Source organism: Anguilla anguilla, chromosome 3, assembly GCF_013347855.1.
Source record: "Anguilla anguilla isolate fAngAng1 chromosome 3, fAngAng1.pri, whole genome shotgun sequence".
Lineage (NCBI taxonomy): Eukaryota > Metazoa > Chordata > Actinopteri > Anguilliformes > Anguillidae > Anguilla > Anguilla anguilla.
This window is the reverse complement of record NC_049203.1, coordinates 13,778,672-13,800,423: the sequence shown is the minus strand read 5'-3', so window position 1 is coordinate 13,800,423 and position 21,752 is coordinate 13,778,672. Positions and strand designations below refer to the sequence as shown.

The following is a 21,752-nucleotide window of genomic DNA, read 5'->3' as shown; positions in this document are numbered from 1 at the left end:
GTAAACAATATTCTCATGTTCTACAAGCTCCTCAAACACAAGGAGTGTGTAGTCACTCAGAAAGCATATAAACATTTTGTCTGTGCCCAGCACAGGTGTTGAGTTTCTACAGTTGAACAAAGCAGGGGTGATTAGGGTTCATCCCATGTGTATTAGCAGGCCGAATTTATATGCCGGGATTAAGCTGATGTTGCACGCACATGTGAAACAGATATTTAGTATCAGGAAACAAACGGCTCACGTTTGTAGGGTACTTTCAGAGTCTTTGCTCTTTTTAACGTTCAGATAATTAAATATAACTAAAAATATATGTGGTTAATAAATTCATCACATTCATTCGGACGGTTGTGTAACTTAATGGTTAAGGAAGTGGGTTTGTTACTCAAAGGTTGTCAGTTTGATTTCCAGGTGGTGTACTGATCTTAGCGATTGAGGAACATACTTAACTTGAAGTACTTTAGTATAATACCCAGCTGTACAAACTGATTTAATGTTAAAATAAACTCTGTATAATTGCTTGGGGTAAGATTGTGTTTGCTAAAAGGCAAATAACTGATCATTATATTTTCATTTAGTGCTCAGCAGGCATACAGTACCATATGTGTTGCTAAATCATGTACATTTGCAAAAACCCATAGCAAACTAAATGCAAAAGTACAACATACAGAACAAGGGGACCCATGTATACATGTGACCTCTGGGTAAGTTCCATAGTGTTACCAGGAAGTATTTGTCTTCACAGGGCATTTTTATGTTTAGGATAGTGTGCCATATCATGCAGAAGAGGAACACATCCTTATATGGTGTTCAAACCTTGGCTTGACATGGTGCAATTTATAGTTTGATCATTAAACTGACACTTTAAAAATTATTTTTTTAATTTTTCATGCTTCTGTTTTTTACTCTGTAGCACGTTGAGATTTATTTTTAATGAAAAGTGCATTGCAAATTAAATGTATTATTATTATTATTATTATTATTTTTGGCCAAATCAGACAGGTACGGGTACAGTCGTATAAGTTCCACCGTCACAGGCCTCAAGACACTGCTTGTTTTTGGCATCAGTATGGCATTAGGGGACATTTCGGACACTGCCTCTCAGGGTCTGACTGGCAGTTTTGTATTCTACTGTTGCCCCTATACAGCCACTTTTTCTCACAGACACATTTTTTCATTTGATGTCACATTCTGAAAAGCTGTGATAAACTGTTATTTGGGTGTTGGGAAGGGGGAGACCCTTATTTGGTGATTTTTTTTTCACATGTTGCGTTTTTTTCAATTGCAGCGTAGTCTTTGCATACTGAAGTTGACGGTGTGTGAGGATGGCCTTTGTTCTCCAGGGAGTCTGGCCTGCTTGTGAAGGCCACTGTCTCTGTCCCTCTCTAACAGTTCAGTTCAATTCAGAACTGCTTTATTGGAAGGACACATCAAAGGAGTGTTGGCAAAGCATTCAAATATAAGCAACCAAGATTTAAATGTAAAGAGAACTAATACAGTATGACACGCAAAAGCTACCTAAACACATATGCACAAGTAATGTGAACATTAAAAAGTAAAGTCAATTTAAGAGAAAAAAGATTATTTAAATAGATTATCAACTATCACGCTCCAAAAGCTAAAACAACTGCAGTATTCATAAGCTCCCCTGTTTCTGCCACACAGTGTTCACTGTCTCTGACCAGAGAGAAATCAGGCGCAAATTACTTCTGAGTGTAACAATAATAGGTTTGTGTGTAATGCATTCAGATCTGCCTGCTCGTCTAGCTGAAACAGAAGTGGTGCACACTCCGCAGTGGACTTACCCCGCAGCCTAGCATAACACCCTGACATGGCCGACTGCTGCTAGGACACGTGTTGCCACAGCAACACCACAAGTGAGTGTCTTCATTTGGCTGCAGTCTTAGAGCCCAGACAGTCTGATCTCAACAGATCTCAAGACACTTTCAGTTTACCATCTGGAGGCAGTGTCTACTAGCAGCTACAGGGACTCACCGGGGATGCCAGCTTCGACATAGGTCGGATTCTCAGAGAGAGCGCCAAGAACTTTGGCATAGTTAATGATGGTCTGATGAAGAGCATGTAGCTTGAAGCATCACATTTGTGGTTTTAATAAACACGTGCAGATTCTGTCTATCATATTTGATACACGTCTCTTCTGGCTATTCAACCGTGTCCCTGTGTATCATAGTTGGTTTTTAAATCAAGCTCTTCACCACAGCACTACCTCTACTCAGTTAACGTGCAGTATGTAGCCTAACTTGTCATATGTGTCGTGCGATAAAAATGATGGCGCCACACGATATTTGGCACACGTCAGCATAGACCTGCGGGGAGGGATCTGTTGTCTCTATGGTAACGAGACAGCAATCTCGTGAACATTTGTGTACATCTGCAAATTGTCCAATCACGCTACGTGACAAAGTGTGACAGTGTCTGTGGCATTCTAGAAGTGTGTGACATTGAGAAAAAAAATGTGTGACACTTTTTTCAGTTGAAAATACATCAGTTTTGTTGCGCGATACTTGTCAAAGGGGCTTGCGATGAAGTATGAATTAGGCTTAACAGTGACAGTGTAGAATAATGGTTCGGGAACATGGCTTGTAAAACTAAGGTTGCTGGTGCAATTCGCAGGTAGGACACTGCTGTTGTACCCTTGAGTGAGGTACTTAACCCAAATTGCTTTGGTTTTTTTCAGTTTTGTAAATTGATTGCATGAAAAAAAAGAAAACAGTTCTGGAAGGGCATCTGTGAAAGCCTGAAATGTAATTTAAATGTCCTGTGATCCATTATGAAATATTGGTCATGTCCTAGTGTTTGGTCATAATGTGTAAAATGGTAAAATAGTGAGCTTGCGGCACAGTCTGTACCTCTGAAGGGCTGTGGCCTGGTGTGGTACTGCAGGGGCATGGTCAGAAGTTAATACAAACAGGAGCCATGCCCTTTTGTAAAAATACTCTCTGTCTGTCAGGCACAGTTGTATTGGATGCATTCATGCAAAGCACTGTAGTGGTTTAGATAATAATGTACACTTCCTTTCGTCTTTGCAAATGAAATACCGCCATTGCCCAACTCTGGTTCGTATGAAAATCGTGGTGCAGGCGGTCTTGTTAAATCTGGAAGGGGGAAAGCTGGTACCCCTGCGCCCCAGCGCCATGATAAAATGAAGATGTTTATTTATTTATAGTGTGGCCTCAAACTAAGCCTATGAGACAGCAGTTTTTCATTCTTCCACGGTGTACATTCCGCCCTCCCCGGAAGGCTCTGCGAGCTCATTGGTTATTTTTAAGCCGGTGTGCGTCGCGCGGTCTCAGATTTCATTCAGGTCCATTTCCAGGGCTGAAGTTGAGCAGATGAGTTTGAGGCCTGGCTGCTCTTGCAGTAGTAGAATCCTTGCTCTCTTTTTTATTTTAACAGTCTCTGCATGTGTGAAAACAGCTGGTACTAGAGAAGGATATTTAAGATATCCACAAAATACAAAAAAACTAGGCTTATTAAAGGAAATCCAGAAAGCTACTTTTTGGTTTTCAGATCCCTAATATTTAATGATGAGAGTAATTGACAATTAACAAATACTTGTTTTCTGAGTCATATCATATTGCACTGAAAATATAATTTCAGGTTTCTAACCAAGAAATATAGTTATCTTCAAGTCCTAATCGATACGTACATCCTATTTCAGCAATTTTTTTATTATTCTGTGATATTTCACTTAATTTTTTCCTCCTGTTAGACGGTATATCTCGTGTTCATCCATTGAGATTATGATTTAAGATTTCCAGTCATGTATGGAAGACTGTTATGAAAGAACAGGCTGGCTGTTTCAGTGTTATTATTGCAGTCCTATTCATTTTCACTATCCCGCTGCAGTGCATCCAGTCAGATTTGCACAAAGCCGGTTCTTTGCTGTGATGTCTTTGGCAGCCAAACAGAAGAACAGAAACTGTAGATCTGGATTGCTGCAGGGGCATCCTGTGGAATGTTCTGCCGAATCTAATTAAGGCCAGAGCCTCTCCCTCTGTGGACGTATTGAAATATTTATTAAAAACTCCTTTTTAGTCTCGCTCTATCCTCAGTCCCATTTTACAAATTGTGGGGGGATGTAGATCTATAAAGCAAAAGATTGCCATAAAAGCTTTCACTGTTCCCTTTTCTCCCACTATTAACACGTGCACGCACACACACACACACACACAGACGCTCTCACACACACGCGCGCGCACACACACGCACAAACTCATGCGTTTGCATAATTTATGGAGCAGAAGTACAGCAGAGGCTCTGAGATATGAAGACTTTGGGAACAGGGGTTGTGCGGAATTTGGAATATTTCAAAATAGACAACTCAAATTACTCTTTTTATTGGAGTGACTGCTTACAGCACTCTAAGCATTACTTTTTGAGCAGCCTACTCTCAATTTGTAGTTCTAAATTTTAGTTTATGTTTATATGCATTAATTAGAAAAGCAGCAAGTGAGATATGATAAGGACATTTTTATGTCAGCTTTCTGCTAGAAGTAGAGGTTGTTCTGTACTGCAGACAAAGCGTATGTGAAAATACATGTGGGACCAGGGTCTAGTCTAGTCTGAGGAACTAGTGGTTTAACGTTACTGATGAGAAGTCAGCTTCTGAATCCCCAGTTCAAGTGCTTCTAGCGCTCTTAAAGAACAAATCCATCTTTCCTGTATTTTACGGTACATGTGTAACAATTTAGGTTCATTCTGCCGCCCCCTTGAAAACCTGCCTTTCTTGATAACTTGTTGATTTTCAGATGATCCCCCACATACGTTTATAGGGGAAGGGGCCTTTCTAGTGTTTGATCAGTTGACATCAAGTGTGACTTCTTTCTAATGTCCTTTTGCTTTGCATAAGTGATTATAACAAAGATAGTCTATGTATTTTATAATAAGCTTGAGCTTGACGGGGGCTTTGAGGTTCCTGCACTACACAGGTGACTGATCAGTATGTAATTCTGAGGTTCGTAGACCGCAATCCCTTATTAATGGAAACTGAAGCTACGTTGGGCCTTTCGGAAATGAGCACAGTTCTGACTGTAGCCAGGTTCAGGAGGTCTCCAATCGGGCTGTGCTATGAGCCATGTAGGCCTAATTCTGTGAAAACTGGCACGTTGGTGCTTTGGAGAGGATCATGGAGAAACCAACTGGAGTCTTCTGCAGCCACAATTTGACAAACCCTGATTGGTCCTCATTATTATTAATCACCATGCGCCTTTGGCTTTGGGTCCTGTCAACATTTTCTGGAAATCGTTGTTTTTTTTGGGAAAAAATTGAAATATTATGAATAGATTATTTATATTTATATAAATATAAAACAAAAAGTTCATTCATTTAGTTATTTATTTATGCGAGCTCTCAACTATTATGAAAGTTCTCCACTTTGTGTTTTATGCCTCATTTTAAGTGATATTCAACACAGTTAAAAAGTCATAATTTTTTATTATCACTGAATGAAATTCAGCCTTCTTTCTTGATAATCTACAACGTTGTTGTCATTGATAGCATACTGCCCGTAGTGACTCACTGGCTTGTGCATTTGGGTACATTAACATAAGTCATTGGTGACTGATGTTCACTGGCAACAGCCACTTAAATTTATTTGTGCTAATGTTCATTTGTTAGTGCGTTAGTAAGTGTGCCTGTGCTTGTACATGTGCATGTGTGTGTATGTATTAATCATTGGAACCGCATCTAAGAAACCCTTCCCATTGATAAATAAATGACTCCTCTGGTAGCCATAATTATCATTAAAAGGCATACTATGCAAATAACCATGCTAAAGCATACCTATGATGCAATGGCAATCTCTGCCAAATTCATGTACCTTTACCTGTATTTGTTATTCTAAAATGTGTTCTGGACATTTCTGGGTGTGGCACTCTTTTCTCTGTGGGGAGGTGTGGGTGTAGCTACAGAGCCTGTGGTTTGGGATTAAATGTCAACGGAGTATTTGCTGCTATAGCTAGTTAGCTGCTGTAAAGGCCAAAAAGACAAAAAGACAAGCCAACAGGGCTTGTTCAAGGACCAGAGTTACTGTAACCTTGGAATTTATTTTCCTCGGTGGTGTCAGCTAAATTTGGCCAAGAATATGAAAAGCAACATGGAGCTGACTTGTTTTATGTCAGACCTGCTACCTCTAGCTATGCAGCTAGGGTTGCCAGACTTCCACGTTTTAACCAGAATGTCCAGTTTTCAAATTATTTATACATGTTCAATTTGTGGTCTTGACCGAATTTTACCTGTAGTTTCTAGTCAATTTTTGTGTCTGTGACTCGTTCGGGTATGCGGGGGTGAGTGGGCAGGGTTGCAAATGGAGAAGGAGACTTCTTTGATTGTAAACACAGGCTAAAAAATACTGCATAGTATGGTCACAGGTCATTTTTAGAGTTGCCTCTATGGTGTGACTGTCTCCATTCATTTTAACTTGAGTGATACATTTGTATGGTTGTGGTTATCATTATCATTCTCATTATAGTTTCAAGTGTGAGTCAGGGCACCACACAGATGTGTGTGTGTGTGTGTTCACCAGAAGTCAAATATATCTCACGTGTGCACACACCCATGTATATGCATGTTCAAAAAAACAACCGTTGTCACTTGGACTTTAACAATTAAATAGATTATGGTGTCTCCTACCCATACCCTGTTCTGTTCTCCAGAAGGGTCTTCAGTCATTTACATGGATTGCTGAATGCTTCAGATACAATTCAAGGTGCCCCAGAAAGGCATCTGAAAACAGTTGATCAGATACATGATAAAAGAGATGTAACATGATTTTTTTGTCTTTCTTATTAATGTAATGGGGTGCTTAGGGGTGGGTGGAGGGATTGGGGGCTTGGGGAGGGGTGTTTTTCTTATTTAAAAATCAATAAAAATAATTTAACCAAGAGAGCTAAAATGATTAAAAATCAATAGTGTGATCTTGGCTTAGCTACCTTGGCATTGGCAAGAAATAATGTGGTGAGGTCACTCTATCCCTCTCTCTCTCTCATTTTTTAAATTATTCTGTTTTCCTCCCCCTCCCGCCGCAGCGCGGAAGCTGAAGAAGATCGGGCAAATGAGGGCCCCCGAGGATGGCCAGGGGCAGGGCCCGGCGGAAGCGGAGCTGAGCGTCTCCCCCAAGTACGACCTGGGCTTCCACACCCAGTCCATGTTCCTCAACATCCTGGAGGCCATCGAGCCGGAGGTGGTGAATGCCGGGCACGACTACGGCCAGCCTGACTCTGCGGCTAGCCTGCTGACCAGCCTCAACGAGCTCGGAGAACGGCAACTCGTCAAGGTCGTCAAGTGGGCCAAGGGCATGCCAGGTAACATAGCCCAATGGGTTCATTTATCCATTTATTTATATACTCACTTTTCTTTTAGTTCTTTACTACTAATTTTATAGCCTTTTTATGTTAGCCTTACTATATGTTATTATATTTGCACACGCACACACACACACACACACACACACACACACATACATGCTGATTATTAAAATTTTTGTCCTGAATTTGATAAAGGTTGGGTATGTACAAATATGCAAGCCCTCTGAGATTTCTTTCTTTTTTCAATCTGGGTGTTTTTTGCAGTTTTTTTTTAAATTGCAATTCACTGGTACGTTTCACACAAACAATAACCTGAAGTCAGTCAGTCCTCTGACTCAGTAATTCCCCCACTGATTCTCTTGAACCTCGAAGTCACCATGACAACAAGAGCCGTGGGACAATTAAAGGGAGACTGTTGTGTTGTTCTTTTCAAAAGACAGATAATTTCATCATGTTAAAAAATAGCAAAAAAATCATGATTAGGAAGTTTGAGTACTCCTGTGCTTTATGAAGGAAATGAGCTCCTTCATCTTTTTTCCATTCACTAGCTGAGGCCAGTTTCAGTATTGTTTCCATCAGCCAAGCAGTAACATCTGTTTTAAATGTCAGTTGAGCACATAGGAATACGGTAAACATCTGCTTCAGGGTTTTGAAAATCAAATCGTGGAGTACTGTTTTAAAACACTGTTCCTAAAATGGAGAACATAGGATTTTTGCTGTCTTTGTTCATTAGCTTTTGAGTATCTGTTATTGTTCCATGTTATGAGTGGATTATGGCAGCCTTGAAGAAGTAGACCTTCTGAAAACATTCAACTGGTGTCTTTAGCTCTACATATTTTTTTTAAGTTAAGGCTTTGTCTCTGGCTGTTGTTTTTGAAGTGAAAATAAAAGGACAAATTCAACCTTAAAATAATTAAGACTAAAATGCAAACTCCAAGTCCTTCCTGCAGTCTAGGTACAGTTGGTGGGTTTGTAAAAAGGTAGCAAAAACGGACTGGGTCCCGTGAAGCCCTCACCTAAATAAAAAAGAAAGAAAGAAAAAACAGCAAATGATCCCTTTACACTACGGGTCTAATGGCGCCAATATGCAGCAGCTCAGATGATTGCTAATCGGCTTCAGTTGTGCGTGACTGTCAGTGAGTTCAGAGCTGTCAGTAGGCCTTAAGCCGTTCAAGGCGAGAAGCCAAAGGGGGGGTGGAAGGCTTGATAATCATAGGCAGATAAAAATCCTTGCGGGTCTCTGATAGAATGGAATGTTATAGTACATAATGAAATAATTAACTGTCCGTTTTGGGGGTTGACTTCAAGTCCATTTCAATTCAATAGCTTCAGGAAATGAATGAAATAGAAGAATGATTTGAAAACAAATAAAACTTTCCTATGGGTAAATTTCAGTTGGAAAATTTACCCATAGGATGCATGCCCTCATGGAAACAGTCACTGGGGTTTCCTTCCTTTTTGTTTGCTATAAATAGCGTGAGTCTGCATACAAAACAATGCGAAACAAAACAAAGCACTTAATGAAAACAAAATTAGCGGTGTTTAGGGGATGAGAGAATGGATTTGTGACAATAATGAATTTACCACAGATATTTTTCTAGTTAAGGAACTGCCAAGAAGCAGGATTGTACACAATTTATCAGTAAACAGTTTATTGGTGAAGACACACATACACTCAGCAGTACATGCAGCTGTGGGATGAACCTCTGTAGTTTGAGGAAAAAAGTTATTAAACTGAACACAGTTTTAGTGTGTCCAGTGATTTATTACTGAAAATGATAACCCTGAATTAGCGGTAGTGCATTTGAACGCTGCCGTATGTATGTTATTTAAGTGTCTTTAATCCTCGTTTCTGCAGGTTTTCGGAGTCTGTACGTGGATGACCAGATGACAGTCATCCAGCACTCCTGGATGGCAGTGATGGTGTTCGCTCTGGGCTGGAGGTCATTTAAGAATGTGAAGTCCAGGATGCTTTACTTTGCTCCTGACCTTGTTTTCAACGAGTGAGTGAGTCCGTGAATCCCACTGCCACACCGCGGCCTCTAGAAATGACTCCCAACTAACATAAAACACCGTCACCTGTTCCTCTGAGAATTTACTCGGGAGATATACGGGACAAAAACTTCTGTTCAGGAAGAGTTCGCAGTATATCTTCACATTTTCACTTTCAATGCCAAAGTGTGGTTTACTACAATGCAAAGAGACAAATATTCTCTAAATCAGGAAGAATAAAAAAATAAATGAAGGAAGTTAGAAAATAGTAAATTTAGATACATAATGAATTTAAATATTACATAGAAACCGTAACATCAGCGTTTTCAGTTGCCAGAGTATTCTTGCAAAAATGTAACTATAGCATAAAATGCGCCTGTGCTATCCGTGTTAATTCTTTAGAAGGGTTAAGCTCAGGTGTAGTGTGCTGCATTCTACCATCACAGCTCACTGTAGTTGCATTGAACCTATCAGATTAGGATCTGATGGGTTCAATGCAAGATCTGCAGTAATTTGGATTATCACACAGGATCAAAACTTTACGTGGATCAAAGCGAGAAAGTAATCATTCATGCAAGGCACGTATCTTGTGTAATGCAATCATCCGATAGATATCAGCAAGGATCCAGATGGAGTTGAGCTGCATTGGGAGAGTGAGATATTGGCATTTGTTGACGGTTATCTTCGGGGGATCTGGCAAACTCAGTGTAATAATTTACCAGTGTGTGATGAAAGCACAGGGCCAGTGTGCTGTTATCCAGGTGACATTATCCAGGGTTATCTCATCACTGTGATTTGATCATTGATAGAGAAGCAGAGTATTACGGTTCTTATATTTGTGAAGGAAGATTTTCCATCTCACACATTACACTGTGGTGTCTGTAATATGTTGTAATATGTTAAAAAGTTTTATTTTTCTTTTCTTAAAAAGTTGCTGAATTACAATGTTTACTTGCATGTGTTTATATATTTCACCTCTCACAAGGGATTTTTGTATTATTTTGTGTGAATGTTCTTTAAAAAACCGAACATGGCAGACTCATTCTTTTCCTAACTTTACTAACACCTAAAACTTTTAAAGTATTTGGTGTCCCAGTCTGAGCTTCACACCTGGGATTGGAAATTAAAATCCTGGAGGGTGCGTTTTACCAGTACATCATGTAAGTTATTCATTGGCTAAAGTCCGCGCAGCTTGTTTCTGAGACCTGGTTTGTCTATTGACTGAGAAGAAACCACAGGAAAAAGCTGCAGACACTGACTCCCCAGGGCTGGGGGGTTTGAGATCCCTGCTTTATGGCCCCCCCTTCCTCTCCTGTGCAGGCACCGAATGCAGGTGTCCACCATGTATGAACACTGCATCCGGATGAAGAACTTCTCCCAGGAGTTTGCTATGCTGCAGGTCTCCCAGGAAGAGTTCCTGTGCATGAAAGCTCTGCTTCTCTTCAGCACCAGTGAGTACAGCCAGCTGGGAGACACACTGGGGCTTATTCAGACGTAGTCTTTGAGGCCTTCTGGGAAAAAAAGGGCAGTTGTTTGCGAGGCTAGCTTCTCTCCTGTTTCAGAATTAGATTCCCATGCACAAGAAGTGAGAAAGATAGATGTTTGATGGTGAGAACCATCTAGGTTCATTGTTTTGCCTCTGTCAGGAGATTCTTGCCTGTGTACATCCTGGTCTTGTTAACAACAGAATGTTCCCTCCTTCTATTGAGTGACCCAATAAGCTGCCCTGTGCATTAAAAACTTGATACACTTCTCAGTGGTAGTAATATATGTACATTAGCAGACATCAGATTACTGCAGATGACGTAAAAACGTTAAAAGAAACAAAAAAGAAAAATTTCTCATTTGCAGGAGCATTTCACTGCCATATAGAGAATTTAAATATTTCAAATGACTATTTGACCCATAATTATATACGTACCTGTATCTACACTGTTCCTACAAAATGCTTAAAGGACTGTAACTGTTGTCTAGTCCCCGTTGAAGGGCTGAAGGGGCAGAATTTCTTTGACGAGCTGCGGAGGAGCTACATTAACGAGCTGGACCGGCTGGTTAGCTTCAGGAGCAAGTCCAGCTGCTCCGAGAGGTTCCAGCAGCTCACCCGCCTCCTGGACTCCCTCCAACCTGTGAGAGCGCCAACCGTGTGACTACACAAGCAACATTAAATATGCAAAGAGCGGAGCGATCAAAAATGCAGTACCCTCCCTCTGTCTCTCGCTAACCGTCTAGTCATTCTGCATGACATGATTTACACTTGCTAGGATGTTGCTCTTATCCTGGTCAAATAGACAATCGTAATGTTCATGTTATCACATATTCTTTAGATGCAAATTTGACCAAGCGTCCCTCTGCATACATGACTGTAGACAACTATAATGAAGACACAAACGCAATTGCCAAATTTTGCACGATGATTTCTATTTTAATGTATTTTCTCTCTCTCTCTCTTGCTCTCTCGCTTCAGGTTCTGAAGAAGCTCCACCAGTTTACGTTCGACCTTTTCGTCCAGTCCCAGAACCTCTCCAACCAAGTTTGCTTTCCCGAGATGATCTCAGAGATCATATCCGTGCACGTGCCAAAGATTCTCGCTGGCACGGTGAAGCCAATCCTCTTCCACAAGTAGCCATCTCCTTTCCTTTTCGCTCCGCTAGACTCTGTCCTGATCCACGCTTCTTCAGCGTGGCACTGCGCCTACATCCACATCCTTCTCATAGCTCAATGCTAAACAAAATGGCGGAATTACAAATGTGTAGTTTTACTACCAGGGGTTTCTGATTATTGAGATTTTTCCAAAGCTGGTTTTAGCATTTGATCTCCGCTATATTGTCGTATTGTCTATACAAGGTCTGCATTTTCTAATTACTCTCTTGGCTCATTTTACATCAGTGCTTTTAAGATCCCGGGATGCAAAGACCTGCGTTCTGTCTTCAAATCGGTTTACAAAAACAAAACCAATTTATATGTACACTATACACGACAACATGCTCAGTGTTAAATCTACTATGACAGAGTCCACTAGGAATCCAATAATTCTCTTTTCAGTGTTCATCTACAAATTGAACGATATTGCGTATGCGTCGCTACACAGTTATGCACAGCTGTGTCTATCATTGTTAATAAGTCATCTGGTTGTTTAATTAGGATTTTCCAGATAAATAATCGAAAAGGTTTAAGTAATTTTCATTTATAGTGATTCATGCATGCAGGTATATTAATCTCCATAGCTACCGAATATCAATCTGTTCATATAACCATGTATATACCTATATATACCTGTATATACGGAGATATACATGCCTACATACATACATAAAGAGTATAGACCTTTGTGTGTGTGCAGAACACACCACACACACACACACACACACACACACACACTCTCACGCACGCACACGTTCTTAGCTGGTGAATGTATAAACATGCTAAATGTCGCAGCCACAGATTACAGATTAAATGTTACCGTAAACGGAATGATCCGAACCGTCTTTTTGTTTTAATTAATGAAATATATATTAAAAAAAAGATCCTTTCCACCAAGTTTTGTGAACTCAAACAGGACAGTTATTGAAATAGCTTTTTTGTGTTGATCACAGTGTATTTGTTTTTTTGTTGACTCTGGTATGAAGATTTATTTCTGAAGAGCCATACAACTCCCAAACTGCCAAGGAGGCTACCACCTGTTGTCACTGCTTTGACTGGTTCGCGTTATATTAGAGTTTATCATTTTTAGCGCTCTGAATATCATTACTCTCGTATGCTCATACCTGTAATTATAATATTGACACAACTGTATGGACTATTCTGTAGGTATTCTAGTGTGGTTTTTACATGAAATGAAAGCTATGTCTGCATAATTAAAACAATTGTAAATGTAATTCATGCAATTATTGTACAGTTCTGATCTCTGATATTTTGTGTTTGTGTGGTCATTATATTAATTCGTTGGCCATAACTCTTAAGTTGAATTTGATTATATTTTTATACAAATGCTTCCCCTTTTATTTTAGAAAACCATTTAAACTATTTGCTTGTGTGACTTGTGGCCACAGAAGTGCAAATTATGCTATTCAGATAATCAAATGTCAAAAAAAAAAGTAGGAGGAAATATTCTAAAGTTTTGCATTTATGCCAAAAGGGCACTACCTTTCTGCAGAATCCAGCTTTTCCGAGCCAGCTGTTCATAAACACTATGCAGTGACGCATGCTTGTTATGTGATACATTCGTAAGAATGAATAAAGGCACCCATTCGTGATTTAAAGTGCACATCAGTGTAGCAGTCAGAATTTTTATTTAATCTTAGGACTGGAAAACAGAGGCAACTGTGGCCTTTGAGACTGCAGTTTGGCAGTTAACATGCAGCTCAAATTGTAGAATTATATGCAGGTGGTACTGATATTGGCCTGCTTTTAACACCATAACTGCCAAATACTAATGAATAGTCCCAAGGGAAATGCAGTCTTAAATGTAACATGATATAATGTGTATTTCAGATGCTTAAATTCCTACTGAGAAAAAAACCCCTCGCCTTGTCTTTTGAGGTTATTGTAAATTCAAGTCAAAAAAGTAATCGCAAAATAACTTAGAATAACAGATAATGAGTTATTTATTTATTTAAATTTATTTCCCCAGTGTATTGAGAGAGACACTACACTGGGGAATGAGAATCCACTCTTTTGGATGAGACATTATTTTGGATGAGACATTAAACCACGGTCCTGACTCACTCTGGTCATTAAAGATCCAAGGGCACTTATCACATAGAGTAGGGGGGAGGGGGAGGGGGAGGTGGAAGGGGGGGGGGGGGGTTCCCTGGTCTGGCCAATTTCCTAATTTTGCTCTCTGAACATAGTCACCTCACTGCCCCCTTATAATCCCTCCTTTTTAGCTGATGTATGATGAAGGTTTCAAACAAAATGGCTGCTGTGCATAGAGGGGTTAGTTTCCCCTCTTACACTGTACACTGTCAAAATTCCAAGGTGGCTTCTCTTAAAATAACGAGGAACCTGGCTGCCTTACAATGTGGAGTTAGGTGAACAATGGATCTTCAGTTCTTTGTGCTTCTCCTGTATGAACTGTATCAAGAAGTACGAGGAACTGAGGAACTTTTGTTCATCTAACTCATGATTTTAAGGCAGTCATTTGTTATTTGTTATTTTTTTGTAGAGCCACTTTGAATTTTTTTGTTACAGTGTAAATCACATTGAGATCCTGAGATAAAGGGCACTATTTAAATTATTTCCATTATTATTAATGGTATATATCTCATGTAAAATAATTTTACCTTAAACAATGGTCATTTCTTGTATAAGTTAGATTTTATAATATGTTCTGATATGCATACATGTATTTGCACTTGAATAGATGGTTTCTGATAATATAATCCAAATACCTTTTGTGCAAATTCTGTGTGTTGGTTGTTATAAATGCAGCCATGTTGGATTTGATTGCCATTATAATTGATTAGCAACTGTATTAGACCCAGTTTATATCTCCATGACAGGCAGAAGTAGAAAAGTGTGGTGACCATTTAACAGGATTGAATTATTCACTGAAAGCCAACGTTTACCAAAGTAAATCACATCACAAAGATAACGTTAAAAGCTTTTTAAAAGGGCTTAATCGCCATCTGAAACTCATGTTAAATCCCCTAATACTGTTGTTCCATTTCTCTGAGAATAGTAGAACACATCTGGTGATTTTAAACACAAAATGTTGCTGTACTCAGCGCAGTTTATATAATGTCCAACAGTGAACTACTGCAGTACTGAACTAAGAGTTTTTTTTTTTTTCTGCAGTGTGATTCTTAATAGGCCTGACCACAACAACAATTGCAATATTACTGCAAGATATTTTCATAAGATGCGGTACTAAAAAGAAGATCCAAAGTGGAAAATGCTGCAGCTACTTTATCTGCATTTTAAACTCTCGTATGAGTGCCTTTTGGCCGTCCAGCCACGGTTTGACAGTATTGCTGCTGTGAGGGAGAAGCATACTGGCAGAGTTAGTGAGCGAGTCTGCCAAGGTCACCACATTTGCTAGAACTGTGTATCTGTTATAGTCTGCATGAGCCCGATATTTCATTTTTATTTGATCAATGTGCAATGCACATTTTTCTCCAAAAAGGAAAGTTAACCGTTTCGTTTTTTTTCAGTTGACATTCAAAACGTGATTGATCATTCTCCACACAATTTTATATGGCTGGCATCGGTACCCAGGCTGACGTGTGTAAATATGCAGGGAGGCAGTTTGTTGGTGCTCTTTTGAAAAAGTTGTATAGCTATACTATTTTTTAGTTTTCTTTTGGTATGTAAAATGGAAACATTTTGAAAAAAAATGTTTATTTTTTATTTTTTTGTTATTCAGGTCATAAACTATATCATCTAAACCAGGGATCAGGTAATCAAAATTTGTGCTTTTTTTACACTTGACCTGACTGTGTCCTACTGCCCAAGAACGATGCCTTTAATTAATATGTGCTGAGTATTTAAACTTGCTACTAAAACAATCAAAAATGCTAATACAAAAACATGTAAAATATTTCACGTTGTGAGATCGTCAAAACGCACATATAGGCTATATTTAGATTATTTGTTGGCTTTGCATATATTTAGCTGATTAATAGGCATTTTCATTTCTGTGGATACAAGTTGAAACCAGCTCATACAACAGAAACTAGTGGTGACCTTAAATCCACTTTACCTACTAATATTTTTTTTTTTTTTTGTGAAATTTTTGTTTACAAGTTTTTTAATCGCATTTTTAAAATTATGGTAGGAAATTATACCTACATAAATTAAGATAGTAGTGTAAGCTAATTTAAAAAAATATATATTTTATGTTTTAAGGTGTAGAAACTTACAAATGGCAGAATATACTGTTTTAGAGAAATCCCCTTTAGAAATCTCAAAATTTGCAGGTGTTCATTCCCAGTTGATGTAATCTTATTTGGTTTGGCCTGTTGAGTTTCGTCTACTATGTTGGTTTCATTTGTTCGTTTGTTTCCTTGTTTTTTTTTTTTTTTGATTAAACAGTGTCAAATACATATGGATGAAGATTGAGTTATTGGCTATATTTGTTGTGATATGTTGTGTTATATTTTATTTAGGTATTAATTGTAAATATTTCATGTATGTAAAACGAAGAACTTTTTTTCTTACAAAATATTTTTTTTGTTTCAGTGACTACGAAATTATTGTGCGGTTGAAAATAAACAATATAACACTTGCTTAAATTATTTATTGAAATTTATGAACGAACGTCATTAAATTGAATCTGTGGTTAAAAGAGTCACTGAATTTGGGAAGACCAGAGGGGCATGTCTGATCCATATTTATTAATCTACAGCTACTGTATCCGTCAATGAAAGAATGAGCTTCCACACGATCTATAATCGGTTCAGCTACAATGACATGTCCAGCGCTGACTTATTGAATTGAATTCAATTATCAAAGCACTGACTTACTTGAACTAATCAATCAATACAACTTCAGTTGCATTCATGTCTACATTTCCTCATTTTGTGAATATATGTTATAGAAAATATATCTGATGGTGCATGATCATAAAAACGTAAATAGGAACACCTATTGGTTAATTTACTGGTAGCGCACAGGAACAGAAACGCCGAGTAAATTAGGGACAGCAATTACAAAACCATGGCAACCACACAAGAGTGGCACATCCTAAATAAAGGCTGTGACACTTTTGTGTGGTGGCTGCACTTGTCACAGTGTTACTATTTTGACACTGGTGTTACCTCCCCCTAAAAAGTTGATACTGGTATTTGCCACTAGTGGGGTCTGCCGGATGAGGCAAGCCTCATGTTCAGCACTCGTATTTTTGTAATTCACAAAATGCTTTGCAACAAGAAAAAAAAAAAAATCTAATCAAAAAAAAAAGTCAAATGCTAGGCGAATTAACATTGGAAGTAAATAGCCTAATTTTTTTCCCCTGACACAGACCTAAGATAAACAGCCTGACTAAAGTGGCGGAAACATTGTAAAACGGTACATAAATATGGAATAAATGAAAACAATATGTCACTGAACTGCAGCCTATGACAGTGAAAAATGATACACAATAGGCCTATAACCTAATTTACAGTTCTGCAAGACAATTGCTTGTGTGGCCTGAAGAGAAAACACACCCGCAACATCAGTGCTCACACTCTAAAGATAACTCAGTGGCCTTGTAAATGTGACAATAATTCAAAAGTTTCAATAAAATAACTGAAGTATTTGAGCTGTAGTGAAATCCTTTCCACACGTAGTAAATGTAAATGACACTCTTGCCACTATTGTGCGGGTAAGTTATGCTGAAAATGGCTGAGCACTGCGCCTTCTCTGGATGAGAAAAAATCTGCTTTTTTTCTTATCCCAAAAATAAAGACCTATAAGAAAAGGGTACAATAACCTGTACAGTTCGTATTTGCAGTGCTCATTTTTGCCCAGAACTTGTTGTAAGAAAGTGGTGAATCGGTAAGTAGGCCTACTGTTAGCTAGCAACGGTGAAATAGCTTTCAAGCTTAGACATGTGGAATCAAAGACTTTCTTTATTCAGGACCAGTGTCTGGAGTTTGATACTACATTGATGCTATGGAGTTTATTGTTAGTGTACAGTAGCTCAGTGTTACAACATCACAACACATTTAATTATTTTTGGGTTTAGATATACTATGGTAAAGCCTAATTTATGTTGCTTGCTTTCGTTTTTTCTGGTAGTGTAAGGTTACTGCATGAGATAATCTGCTCTTAACTGTCTCTAACCTCGCCAGCAATAAGGAATGGTTTAATTATTATGTGTTTTATGGATATGAATGTTAATGAGCACAGGGTACATGTCCACTCTGTCCTTGTCTGCTGAGCAGGTCACAATAATCTAATTGTGTTCATTACAGTTTAATGGTTATAATTGGGATAAAAACCTGATAGAAACATTAAGACTGTCAATTGTCACATCAGGGAAATATAACCACAATTTGAATCCAGTTTTCAGGATCTTTAAGTTTATTGCATGAAAATAAATTAGGATTTTGCTAACACATTGCTTTAATATTGTTAATTTTGTTGGATTTTGCTTACATTATTATGAATAGACCAGGTATACTATTTGATTTAAGAACTGAAGATTAGTAGTCATTCTAAATCAAGATTATTCATCTTGTAGAACTTAAGTAGACAGTGTTGCTCTTCTAAAGTTAGTGCCAACCACTTTCCCAGAATTCCATCAGACTGATATTGCAAAATAAATGCTGTTACAGTTGCTGGAAATAAGTTACAGTAGTAAAGTGTGCTTAGCAGTAGCTTCAGTGTGGATATTGAGTTAAGGGTGAATTCACACCATGTGTGAGTCAGCAGGTTGTGGGAAGTACCCCACAGCACTGTGCTTAATAAAAACTATTTCTCTCATTGCTGAAAGAATGCAGTTTTTTGGAGACCTAGAATCTAAGCAAGAAATGAGCAGTGCAGTTAATCTGAACTGTTACAGGCTTAGATATTGCAATAAATTGGATTTATTCAGAAGAAAACAACATACTGATTTGAATGTACTCAGGTTTTCTGTAGGACATGGTACTTCATGATTGGTTCTTAATGAATTATCAGTTACATTGACTCAATTTTAATGTACTGTACGCTTTAGAAATCAAGTACTTTTTTTGTGTAAAAATGTTGGGGCAATAAAATTGAGTAAAATTGGGTTAAAGTTGTTTGTGTGCAGTGCAGGGTTTTTTTTTGGTGTTCCCAACAGTAATTCTTATAATGCTGTCATTGATCAGTGATAGGGACATGTAGGCTATATAATGTGCTTATATTCATTTAATAACAATCAACATTGCCACTCTGCAAATGCACATTATAAAATACCGGTATGGCGGTGTTGATATAACTACACCAGTCTAAGGTATGCTACCGGTTATACCAAATCCCACAGCAAGCCTACCTTCAATTACAAATAAATAAGGGCAAATAACATCCCAGCTGGCAAAGGATCATGCATTAAAATACCGGACAGGCCTTATTGCCTAGAATTGTGGGAAGCATGGCTACATACAGTAAGTAAACCTCACAGGCTTTGAAAGAGGGGTCCTTGTTGGGTCACATTTAGAGGGCCCTTCATTGACTCAGGCAGCTCCACTTGTGAAGTTGCGTGGGCGATGTCAGCATCGTTTGCATGAAAAAGACTGGGTGGAAGCGCTCGCTCCAGGATTGTGTCAACCCTGTGTTACTTTCGAGTGCAAGTCAAAACCGACAGGCCTCTGAAAATAAGTTGAACACATGTTTCAACCTTGGGCGAGGGCAACGGGTGGCCTAGCCTACATCGTATACACCAGTGTTTGGCAGCCGTACAAGTTGGAAGCAAAGGGATACCTTTTGTTTTAAGCATCATATGACCCCAGCATCCAGACATAGTACAGTGGTTGTACTCGCCATGAAAACCGATGTGCTTTGCTTTCAAGCAGAAGTGTGTGTAATTGAATATATGCGAGTGGCAGTTTTTGACGTGCGCGCAGTTCAGCTTGCCTAGTCTGAGTCACTGCGCTCAGGCGTGAATCCATGCAGAGACAGAAATGAAATTTTAAAAAAATTTCGGCTCAAGTCCTGTATTAAATCACAGCAAAAATGCTTGGATTTCCTGCGCAGTCGCATTGTGCCAGAAGCCCAGAAATATAAAGGTGGCCAGGCTAGCAGGGAGTGGAGGCCCCGCGGAGGGAGAAAAGATCACTTTTTTAATCTCCCTGAGAACACAGCCATATTTTTCTTTGGCATCACAGGGCGTTGAATTATGCAGGGCCTGCAGATAAGTGGTAGGGCGCAGAAAGAGGGAAGGTGCAGGAGGCCGTGCTAAAATATGAATGCTGCCGGTCATTAGCTAAAAAGTGGGTTTGATTTTCTGTTTTAAATAAATTAGCGCACTCACAGCAGAAAATACGAAGACTGTGTTTAAAGTGTTATCTTCCCCTTCAGAAGGAACTCAAATATTATCAATCACTTGTGCCTAATTGGGGCTTGACATTCACTTGAATTTTTTTATTTATAAAGAAGTATTTGAAACTGAGCAGAATATCTCATAACAGATTATGAATGAAATTTATGACATCATAGTAAATGATTGGTACCTCCAACCAAATGTTCCCTGTTTTTCTTATAGAGAAACAGCAGGTGGCTTTTGAGATATTTCTGGTTTTCATTTAATCTCCCCGTAAAGCTCCAAATTGTTAAATTTAGGATGCATAAAGTCCCCTTTAAAGCTCTTATGAGCCTGGAGTAATTCTGCTGTGTAACATTTGTAAAAGCTATCCTGCTGGATTCTTCCTGACATGGTTTGAAAAGGCATGCGGAATAAAGCCTGTTTATTGAAGTGTAATAAAATGGCCCACCAAAGACAGACTGAGCCCGGCGTGCTGCTACATGGCTTATAATGGTTTTAAAGTCTGTTTAATAGAGGCCAAATAATACACAGCCCGATGTGTCTCCAGGAACTTAAAATTGTCCTGCATGGACGCTTCTAAATGTTTCTCAGAACTTCCAGTGGCTTGGCTTTGCTTTAGGAACAGAGTAGAGTTTCTGATTTTTGTGATTCCTCTTGAGAATGTGAGTGGCCTGTATTAATGTATGTGTCAGTTCCTACCCTTTATTTTTTGTCTCAGTGGCAACAAATCTGATTGTTAATTAGTTTATTTATATTTATTTTGGTAATGGTTCATTTGTAAATATAGTAATGAATTCATCAGTTTGTATTATTTAATGTAGCCTTATTTTAAAAGGGTGTTTCATGTTCCTCAGAACTTCCAGTGGCTTGGCTTTGCTTCAGGAGCAGAGTTGAGTTTCTGATTTTTGTGGTTCCTTCCTCTTGAGAATGTGGGTGGCTGTATTAATCACATCATTTTGATGTCTTACTTTCAATTTTGTTTACTTTTACTTTATTTATTCAATTTTTTTTCTCTTCTACATTACATTTATATTACAATAATTCAGCAGACACCCTTATCCAGAGCAACGTACACAGTTTTTGCATTTTCACTCTGTTTCCAGCTGTATAAATGGAGCAGTTCGGATTAAGTTCCTTGCTCCAGGGTACAACAGCAATGGCCTATCAGGAAATCCAACTTGCAACCTTTACCTAGCCCAGTTCCCTAACCATACTACACAGACACACACATGCACTCATGCACAAACACACACACACACACACAAACATTGTGAAGTACTCTCAAATGAGGTAGAGCGATGTTCGGGATGAAGTCTGATACCAGCCGATAACAGATGAACCAAACCAGAGCCCCACTCTATCGCTTTATCACTCTATCACTGGCACGTTTAAGACACACTCTGAGATGAATTCCTAGAGCTTGGGTTAAATCAGACAAGAAACCTGAAATAATGGCTGTGGGCATGTAATCCTGCTGTCTGAAATGTGATGTGAATGTTTTGAAG

The 21,752-nt window shown here is 38.8% G+C and overlaps 1 protein-coding gene across 1 annotated transcript in view; it reads left to right on the top strand.

The window, feature by feature from the left end:
• LOC118223864 (androgen receptor-like) overlaps positions 1-13,827 on the top strand; it is a 40,828-nt gene extending 27,001 nt beyond the window's left edge. Inside the window, exons 5-9 of the mRNA XM_035410876.1 lie at positions 7,047-7,322; positions 9,184-9,328; positions 10,638-10,768; positions 11,292-11,443; positions 11,782-13,827. Of these exons, the coding sequence (XP_035266767.1) occupies positions 7,047-7,322; positions 9,184-9,328; positions 10,638-10,768; positions 11,292-11,443; positions 11,782-11,940 (863 nt within the window). The 3' untranslated portion in view covers positions 11,941-13,827. The remainder of the gene's footprint in view (positions 1-7,046; positions 7,323-9,183; positions 9,329-10,637; positions 10,769-11,291; positions 11,444-11,781) is intronic.
• Positions 13,828-21,752: the final 7,925 nt, after the last annotated feature.